This window comes from Heterodontus francisci, chromosome 49, assembly GCF_036365525.1.
Source record: "Heterodontus francisci isolate sHetFra1 chromosome 49, sHetFra1.hap1, whole genome shotgun sequence".
Lineage (NCBI taxonomy): Eukaryota > Metazoa > Chordata > Chondrichthyes > Heterodontiformes > Heterodontidae > Heterodontus > Heterodontus francisci.
Window position 1 is genome coordinate 1,687,659 of NC_090419.1, and position 10,041 is coordinate 1,697,699.

The 10,041-nt window shown below is 47.3% G+C and overlaps 1 protein-coding gene across 1 annotated transcript; it reads right to left on the minus strand.

The window, feature by feature from the left end:
- Positions 1-450: 450 nt before the first annotated feature.
- On the minus strand, positions 451-9,563 carry LOC137358275 (probable G-protein coupled receptor 139). The gene is made up of 2 exons (XM_068024179.1): positions 8,784-9,563; positions 451-597 (listed from the first exon to the last, which is right to left on the minus strand). Exons 1-2 carry the CDS (start codon positions 9,561-9,563, stop codon positions 451-453), a joined length of 927 nt encoding a protein of 308 aa, XP_067880280.1.
- Between the last annotated feature and the right edge of the window lie 478 nt (positions 9,564-10,041).

Below are 10,041 nucleotides of genomic sequence, written 5' to 3' on the forward strand. Positions count from 1 at the left end.
GTTCCTATTAACTAATGGTATAAGAGCTAGCAAACGCAAAAAATGCAGAGGATGTGAGAATAACTTTTTTTTACCCAGTGAGTGATAATAACCTGGAACTCGCTGCACTTGAGCATGGTAGAAGTGGACACAATCGAAGTTATCTAAAGAAATTGGATGGGCGCTTAAACGAAAGAGACTTGGAGTGCTGCGGTTATTAACCAGGGGAGTGGGACTGACTGGATTGCTCCATGGAGAGCTGGCATAGATTCGCTGGGCCGAATGTCTTCCTTCTATGCCGTAAATGGCTCTAGGACTGTGCCCGCCGGTGCATCCCATTCCTAATGGGTATGATCCGATTGCATCATTTTTGTGATTTGATCTGCCATTGATGGATTTCCTTCTAATGGCCAATTCTCTCTCTCTCCCTCGCTTTCACTCTGATTCTCGTCTGTAGGTTTGTGCTGGGCCTCAGGCCAGTTCCAATGATCTTAACCAGCGCAAAATCCCAAAAAGACAGAAAATGGAATGGTTGCAGCCTAGTTCATCAACCACAATTTGTGGAACCTGGATTGTCTGCTCCTTGCAAGAAGAACAAACCACATGGTCCGGCCGCAACTGTTGGCAGTGTTAAGGGGTAGCACAGAGCAGGAAATACCCAGCATTCACCGCACCCGCTCCTCATCTCACCCGTTCGACATATCCTTCTATTCCTTTCTGCCTCATGTGTTTATCCAGCTTCCCCCAAAATACATCTACACCATTTACTTCAACCACTGCCCGCGCTATTGAGTCCGAAATTCTCAACATTCACTGGGTAAGGAAGCTTCTCCTGAATTCCATTCAACCCCCTCGAGTCGGAGAGATGATCGGTTCATTCTGCACCAACCCCAAACTCTCAATAATGGTCGGTCCAGCGAGTCTGCTCTGCAAAGTAAATGATGGGGTGATACTGAATGAATCTACCGGTGACCAAACAGATTGAGAGCTAGTGTGTTAGTGAGAGGAGTTACGGGCCTGGAATAAACCCTCCTGCTTCGATACGAAAATAAAGTAAAATATTCTGTCTCTGAATGAGTTTTGGTTTATTGATTGCTCACCAGAATTCTCTCATTCATTTTTTCCATTCCGTGTGTTAACCGTTGCTTACTTGGGGCTGTGAGGTGTGTACTGAGCCCCGCATGCATAGAGCAGGAAGATCCCAGGCTTCATCCCGCCAGCCTATATTGAGTTATCCGATCTTGCCATGTGAGGTACTGACTGATCCGCTCCTCTTCCTGTGTAACAAGCTCAAGGGGGTTGAATGACCTCCTGCTGTTGCTATTTAACAGGCTAAAGAGGGCTGAATGGCCTTTTCCAGTTCCAATGGGGTGCTGAGGGATTGTATCTACATACTTTAAATGTATATATGCGTGTGAGTGTTGCATGTGCAGCTCCTGCAAACCTCCATATCGCTGCAATTGTCTCCAGCACCTACAGCACCCCCTATCTGAGTATCCTCATCCAGCCCTGACAACCCACCATATCTCTTTAACCTCTTCAAGACCCTATAACCCTCTGATATTTCTCGCCACCTGCAGCTCGAACAACCATCCCTATCTATTTTACCTCCTGAAGCCCCTACAACTCTCTGTAACCTACCCCAGGTCCTACAACCCTCCCTATCGATGAAATACCCTTCAACCGTCCATATCTCTGTAAACTTCTCCAGCTCCTACAACCGTCCCAATCTCTGATACCTCCTGCATCTCCTGCAACTTACCATAACTCTCTATCCTCCTCCAGTCCCTATAACCCTCCATATATTTGTAACCTCCTCGAGCTCCAACAACCATCACATGTATGTAACCTCATGCAGCCGCTACAACCCTCCATAAATCTATAATCTTCTCCAGCTGCTACAGCCCTCTCTATCTGTTTAACTCCCTGGAGCCCGACAACTCTCCATATCTCTGTAAAGTCCTCCAGCCCCGACAACCCTCCCAATCTCAGTGACCTCCTGCAGCTTCTGCAACCCTGGATATCTCTCAGACCCCATCCAGCGCCAACAACGCTCCATATTTCCTAACCCACTAGAGCTCTTACAACCCTCCCTGTCTATGTAACCCCCTGCAACGCCTACAGACCTCCATATCTCTGTAACCTCCTCCAGCTCCGACAAACCTCCCAATCTATGTAACCCGCTGCAGCCCTGACAAAACTCCACATTATTGCAACCTCCCCCTGCTCTTACAACCCTCCCTATCTATGAGACCTCCTGCAGCTCATATAACCCTGTATATCTCCGTAATCTCATCTGGCCTCTACAACTCTCCATATATATGCAACCTCCTCCAGCTCCTACAACTCTCCCAATCTATGGGACCTCCCGCAGATTCTGTCACCCTCCATATCTCTGTAACATCCTCCAGTCCCTATAACACCCCATTTAAATGTAAACAACTATAACCATCCCGATGAATGTATCCACGTGCAGCCCGTAGGTCCCTCCAAATCACAGCAACCTTCACCAGCTCCCACGACACTCCCTATCTATGTAAACTCCTGAAGCCCCTACAGTCCTCCATATCTCTGCATCCTCCTCCAGCTCCGACAACCCTCTCTACCTCTGTAACCTCCTCCAGCCTTTATAATCCTCCAAATATATGTAACCCCCTGCAGCTCCGACAACACTCCCTACCTATGTAACTCCCCACAGCCCCTGCAACCCTCTATATCTATGCAACCTTCTCCAGCTCCTACAACCCGCCCCCAATCTCTGTGACCTACTGCAGCTCCAAAGCCCCTCCATAACTCTTCAGCCTTCTCAAGACCCGATAACCATCCATATATATCTAAACCCCTGCAGCCCCTACAAACCTCCATATCAATGCAACCTCCTCCATCTCCTACAGCACTCCCAATGTACGGGACCTCCCACAGCTGTACAATGCTCCGTGTATCTATAACTTCCACCAGCCCCAATAATCCTCCATTTAGATCTAACCACCTCCAGCTCCTACGAACATCCCTAGCTATTCAAACTCCTGCAGCCCCCACGACCATCCATATCTCTGTAACTTTCTCCCACTCCTACAACTCACCCTATCTTTGGACCCCCCTGCAGCCCCTACAATCCTTTGTATCGCTGTAACGTCGTCCAGCTCCTACAACCCTCCTTATCTCTATAACCACCTCCAGATTCTACAAACATCCCTAACTATGTAACCCCCTGCAGCCCCTACAATCCTCCGTATCTCTGTAATGTCCTCCAGCTCCTATAAACCTCCCCATCTATGTAACCCTCTGCAACCCCTGCAGCACTCCATAACAAGGTAAACCTCTCCAGCTTCGAGAGCACTGCACAATCCCTCCCCACAAACATTGTGACCACCTGCAGCTCCTACAACACTCCATAACCCTGGAACCTCCTCCAGCCCTATAACCCTCCCTATCTCTTTAACTTCCTCCAGTCCATACAAACCTCCAGATATCTCTAATCTCATCCAGCCCCTATAACACTCCATGCACAAGTAACCTCTCCAGACCTACAACCCTCCCTATCTATGCACTCCAGCAGCCCCTACTGCCCTCCTTATCTCTGTAACCTACTCCAGCTCCTACAACCCTCGCTATTTATGTAAGTCCTGCAACCTCTAGAACCCTCAATTGTTCTCTTATCTCCTCCATCTCCTGTAACCCTCTGCAGCCCCAACATTGCTTCATATCACGGCAACCTTCTCCCGCTCATGAAACCCTCCTACTTTAAGGGTTTTCCTGCAGCTCATAAAAGCCTCCATATCTCTTTAACCGCAACCAGCCTGTATAATCATCCATATATATGTAAACCCCTGAACCCCTACAATCATCCAAATCACTGTGACCTCCTCCGCCTCCTAAAACCCTCGCTATCTATGACACCCCTGCGGCCCTTCAACCATCCATATCTCTGTAATTTCCTCCAGCTCCTATAACCCTCCCTATCTATGCAATACCCTGCAGCCCCTGCTGCCGTCCATATTTCTGAAACCTTCTCCAGCCCCGACAACCCTCCCTTATCTATGTAACCACCAGCAGCCCCTACAACCCCCCATATCTCTGTAACCACAACCAGTCCCTACAGCTGTCCCTATCTATATAAGCAGCAGCAGCCCCTAAACCCCCCCATATCTCTGTAACCACATCCAGCTCCTACAACCCTCCCTATCTATGTAAGCACCTGCAATCCCTAGAACCCTCCATATCTCTGTTATGCCCTCCAAATCCTATAACCCTCCCGATCTATGTAACCCACTGCAGCCCCGACAGACCCCCCATATCACTGCAACCTCCTCCAGCTCCTACAACGCTCCCACTTCAAGGGTCCTCCTGCAGCTCATACAACCCTCCATATCTCTCTAACCTAATGCAACCCTTGTAATCCTCCATATATATGTAACCCCCTGCAACCCGAATACCGTTCAAATCGCTGTAACCTCATCCAGCTCCGACCACTCTCCCTATCTATGTATCCCCATGTATCTCCTGCCGCTCTGTATATCTCTGAAAACGTCTGCAGCTCATAAACCCAGCCCCCATCGATGTGACCTCAGGTAGCCGTTACTGCCTTCCTTATCTCTGTAATGTCCTCCAGCTCTTCCAACCCTTCCACTCTCAGGGACCTCCTGCAGCTCATGTAAACATCCATATCTCTCTAAGCTCATCCAGCCGTTATAACCCTCCATATATATGTGACCACTCCTGCAACCATTCCTATCCATGTAAACCCGTCCAGCTCGGACATCCCGCCATATCTCTGTAACCACCTCCATCTCTTACAACCCGACGTATCTACCTAAGCCCTTGCAGCCACTAAAAACCTCCATATAAGTGCAACCTCTTCCATCTCCGATAGTCCTCCCAATCTATGGGACCAACTGCATGTCCTACAACACTCCATCACTCTATAACCTCTTCCAGCCCCATAACCCTCCATATATATGTAACCACCTCCAGCTCCCACAACCATCCCTATCTAGGAAACCTCCTGCAGCACCTAAGATCGTCCACATCTGTGTAACCTGTGCAACCTCCTCCACATTGGGGCGGCACAGTGGCGCAGTGGTTAGCACGGCAGCCTCACAGCTCCAGCGACCCGGGTTGAATTCTGGGTACTGCCTGTGTGGAGTTTACAAGTTCTCCCTGTGTCTGCGTGGGTTTCCTCCGGGTGCTCCGGTTTCCTCCCACATGCCAAAGACTTGCAGGCCATTATAAATTGCCCCGAGTATAGGTAGGTGGTAGGGAAATATAGGGACAGATAGGGATGTGGTAGAGATATGGAATTAGTGTAGGATTATTATAAATGGGTGGTTGATGGTCGGCACAGACTCGCTGGGCCGAAGGGCCTGTTTAAGTGCTGTATCTCTAAACTAAACCAACTCCTACAAAACTCCATATCACTGCAACCCCTTGAAGCCCCTACAGCTCTCCTCATCTCTGTTAACTCCTCCAGCCTTTGTATTCCTCTCTCTCTCTCTCTCTCTCTCTCTCTATATATATATATATATAATCCCTGCAGCCGCTACAACCGTCCAAATCTTTGTAAGCTCCTATAACCCTCCCTATCTTTGTAACTCATACATCCGCTTCAACCATCCATATTCTGCAACCTGTTCAAAATCCTACAACCCTTTCTATATATATAATCTCCAAGCAGCCGCTGCAGTCCTCCATATCTCTGAAACCTTCTCCATCTCCGACAACCCTCCCCCATCCATGTGACCTCCTGCAGCTCCACAACCCTCCCTATCTCTTTAACTTTCTCCAGCCCCCGACAAACCTCCATTTATTGTAGCCCGCTGCAGCCCCTACAGCCCTTACCATTTCTGCAGTACCCTGCTGCTCCAACAACCTCCATATCTCTGTAACCTCCTCCAGATACTTCAACTCTCCCCACCTATGTAACACACTCCACACAACTATCCATATCTCTGCAACCTCCTCTCTCTCCTGCTTTCCTCCTAATGCATTTGACCTCCTGCCGCTTCTACAACCCTCCATATCTCTGTACCCACCTCCAGCGTCTGAACACATTGCTAACCAAGTAACCCCCTGCAGCCTCTTCAACCATCCATATCTCTGTAACATCCTACAGCTCCTATAACTCTTCATTTATATATAACCCACTGTAACACCTGCAGCCCTCCATAACTCGGCAACCTTCTTCAGCTCCTTCCACCCCCCACTAAACTTTGTGATCTCCTGCAGCTGCTACAATCCTCCATAAACCTGTAAACTCCTCCAGCTCCTATAAACATCCCTATCTCTTTAACTTCCTCCACCCCTTGCAACACTCTATATCTCTACAACCTCACCCAGCCCCTATAACCCTCCATATATATGGAACCTCCAGCAGCCCCTACAACCCTCCCTATCTATATAGCAGTCCTGCAGCCACTACAACTTTCATATCTCTGTAACCAACTCGAGCTGCTACAACCCTTCCTATCATTGTAACCCACTGCAGCCCCTACAACTCTCACTGTCTATGTAACATCCTGCAGCGCTTTCAAACATCGATATCACTCCAACCTACTCCATCTCCTACATCCCTCCCAATCTGTGGTACATCCTGCAGCTCATACTACCCTACATATCTCTGTAAATCTTCCAGCCCGTGTAACACTCCATATATATGTAGCCACGTCGAGCTCCTGCAATCCTCCTTATCACTGTAACCCCCTACAGCCCCTGCACCCATCCATATCACTGCAACCTCCTCCAGCCTCTATAATGCTTTATATATTGTTACGACGGATGGTTCCAGTCAAAGTCCCCCCTGTCTAAATATATGATTCAGATTATGTTGGGAGCATCGCACTGCAAATTCAATCCCTTCATTCCACAGATCACGTAACATATAATTTTAATGTTTCTAATTTAAAGAAAGACCCTGCCAAATTGTACCATCTATTCACCCCCTCATGAAACTAACCAAACCAAGTGTCTTTAAATCAACAAATTAAAAGTTTGATTAGAAAATGAAAATTCTTAAACACTAATAAGACACAAACAACATTTGAAATAGAAAAAATATAGTCCTTGCAAATTTGCAGCCCATTGTTGCTTGAAGTCCTCACAGCCGTTGGATGGGGACAAAATAGGTTATTCAACAGTAGAACAGTCTGTCGTCGAAATCCAGTAGTAAGTGATGTTTTCCTTCTCTAGCGGTGACCACAGTAGATCAACAACTCACAACCACTTTTAATAGAATCAATCTGGCTTTAGAGTGCTTGGGTGATAAAAGATTGTCACAGTTTAACTTCCCTTCCTTCTGGTTAAATTATCAGAGATATCAGTTTAGGCCTGATTTTTGCTTCTAATTTTGAGAGATAATAATAAATAAACAGACTAAATTCTCTTCCTCCAGTTTAAAATGGGCTATGACTCTTCTTCAGGTGCTAACACATCGATGTCTGCCTGCTTCCTCTGTTAGAATACTCTGTTTGCACTATGAGACAGTTCAAAATTAAGTTGTAACAAACGTGTCTCGCGATGCTCAGTCCGAATGGCTATATCCAAGACAATGAGAATGCACTTTTGCGGTAACTCTTAAGGCCTGCTTGTTCTTAAAGCAGTATTGATACTTTACAGTCTTAAGGACACACCACATACTTCCCGGAGGGAATAAAAAGGATCATGACAGGATACGTAACCTCCTGCAGCTCCTACAACCCTCCCTGTCTATGTAACTTCCTTCAGCCTCTGCAACTCCATATCTCTGCAACCTCCTGCACCCGGTATAAGCCAGCCACCCCCACCCACCCCGCCCCATATCTCTGAATCCTCCTGCAGACCCTGCAGTCATCCATACCACTGTAACCTCCTCCAGCCTCAACAATCCTTCTTATCTCTATCCTACGACAGCCCAGACGACCTTCTACCCTCCCTATCTCTGCGACATCCTCCAGCCCCAGCACCCACCCTCTACCTGTAAACACAAACAGTCCCTACAACCCACTGAGACCTCTGCACTCCTCTAATTCATGCATCTTGCAAACCCCAAATGAGCTCCAGCAGCCCACCGTATGACTCAGTGAGAGAGCAAGGGCTGGCAGTGAACATGTTGCGGGAAAGTAAGGGAGATAGACTAAATACCATCTCTCAAAAATGAAAGCAAATAATAGTAATCAACTGACAAGTGTAGATTTCCAGCATCTGCAGCATTTTGATTTTGTAAGAATAACTTTTGTTTTCAGCAATTGACCTAGTTGGGGTTTTGGAGAGACAGTAGCTTCTGATTCCATGTCTCTCCAGCAGGGGACGCTCTGACTCTCCTCCTGCCCCCTTTCTCTCCGCTCCTCCAAAGGTCACCTCATTGCCTCTGAGCTGCTACCTTTCGACATGTGTGATGCCCCTGCCCCCGCTATTGTATTTCTGGTCATCTGGCTGTGAGTCACCTCTTGTTCACTGTCCCAATGCTCTTTGGGATGTGTGAACAGCAGCACCCACCACCCACCCCCCCATCCCGCCCCCTCCGCCCGCCGCCAATATATTTAGGATCATCCAGCTGTCGGTCAACTCATGTCCACTGTCCTGATGCTCTTTGGACTGTCTGACCACACCCCGCAACACCACCACCGACCCCCTCTCCACTATCCCCGCCCCGACACCCGGCTGCCAAGTTATTTCGCATCATCTAACCCTAACACTAACCCTAACCCTACCTCTTGCACATCGGGGATGAATATTAGATTCATGGACTGCAAACACTGGGACTTGCCTCTGGGCTGCTGTCAGTTTTGTTTGTTGATTAATTGAATAATTGATCTAACCGGACATCTCACCGCACTCTTGACCTGCTCTCTGAACTTGGACTGAGTCGCCCCATAAATAAATGTGTTTGTGCAGCAACTTAAATTCCGCATCATCAATCCGACTTGTCGAAATATGTATTCGGAATCAGTGTAATCCCTGTGATCCGTTCCTGATATGGTATAATATAAGAATTCTATAACAAATACCAACCACAGAAGTATGAAGCTGCCAGATATGGTGAAGAGTAAGATCACAGACCTCCTTCTGCTCTCCATCTCTGGGTCACTGCAATTCTCTCCCTTGCTATGACCCCTCAACCCCTTGCGAACTCGATTGGCCACCAAAATGTGTCTGACAGTTAGAGCATTGAGCAACAGAATTAAAGCGATTGGGAGCAATGGGTTTAAAAACTTATCAAACACGCCAAACCCCACCCATACGGGATCAGTATAAGAGCTTGGCTTTGCAGAACAGAACCATGGTACTTTGCTGATTTTCTCTGCAGGTTCACAAGCAAAGTAAAATGGGACGTTTTGTAAGCAGAGCAGAATGCCGGTTGTTGCTAGAACAACAACTGCAGTTTTCTCAGTGCAATATTTTGTTTTCAGCTTCTGACAACAAATGGCCACAAATCGATCAAACGTGAAAGTGACGGTGAACCAGACAGAACAATCTGTGGCTGCGCGAATCAGAACAATGATAACATTACACACAGGCGTGATGTAAATTATAACTTCTGGGAAATAATAAAAATTGATCCTGAGCAGTATGACCCCAGAGATAATGACCAGCAGATCCGTCGTTGCCATGGCCACCAGGTAGTGAGTGGTGCACGTGGAGAGGCCGCATTTTCCCCGGGACAGGATCACAATCGCCAATAAATTAACTGTAAGAGAGAGAATGGGAAAGAGATTGGAAGTAACCGATCAAATGCTCGAATTGTCTGACGCAGACAGTAAGCACAGACACAGACCATGCACCGGGATAGCAGAAAAATGGTGCAGATGCTGGAAATCTGAAATAAAAGCAGTAAGTGCTGGAAATACTCAGCAGGTCGGGTAGAATCTATAGAGGTAGAAGCAGAATTAACATTTCAGGTCTGTGACCTTTCATCACAACTGTTCTGAGCAAAGAATATTCCATGTATCTGATACAAAGGCAACATATCTAGTACATGCTGCCAGAGCGACTACATTTGAGTGTGAAATATTCTAATGTTTGCACCACATGTCCACATGCCTAACATTTACAACAGTGTCCCTGCACAGGTGTCAGGATCAGGATACT

Bases quoted from the DNA above. Each gene is read 5' to 3' on its own strand.
- LOC137358275 (XM_068024179.1), bottom strand. From the start codon at position 9,563: ATGGCAACGACGGATCTGCTGGTCATTATCTCTGGGGTCATACTGCTC. The intron at 598-8,783 runs GTGAGATGTCCG...CACTGCCAACAG, and splicing joins GAGAGCAGGTCAAGAGTGCG to TTGCGGCCGGACCATGTGGT.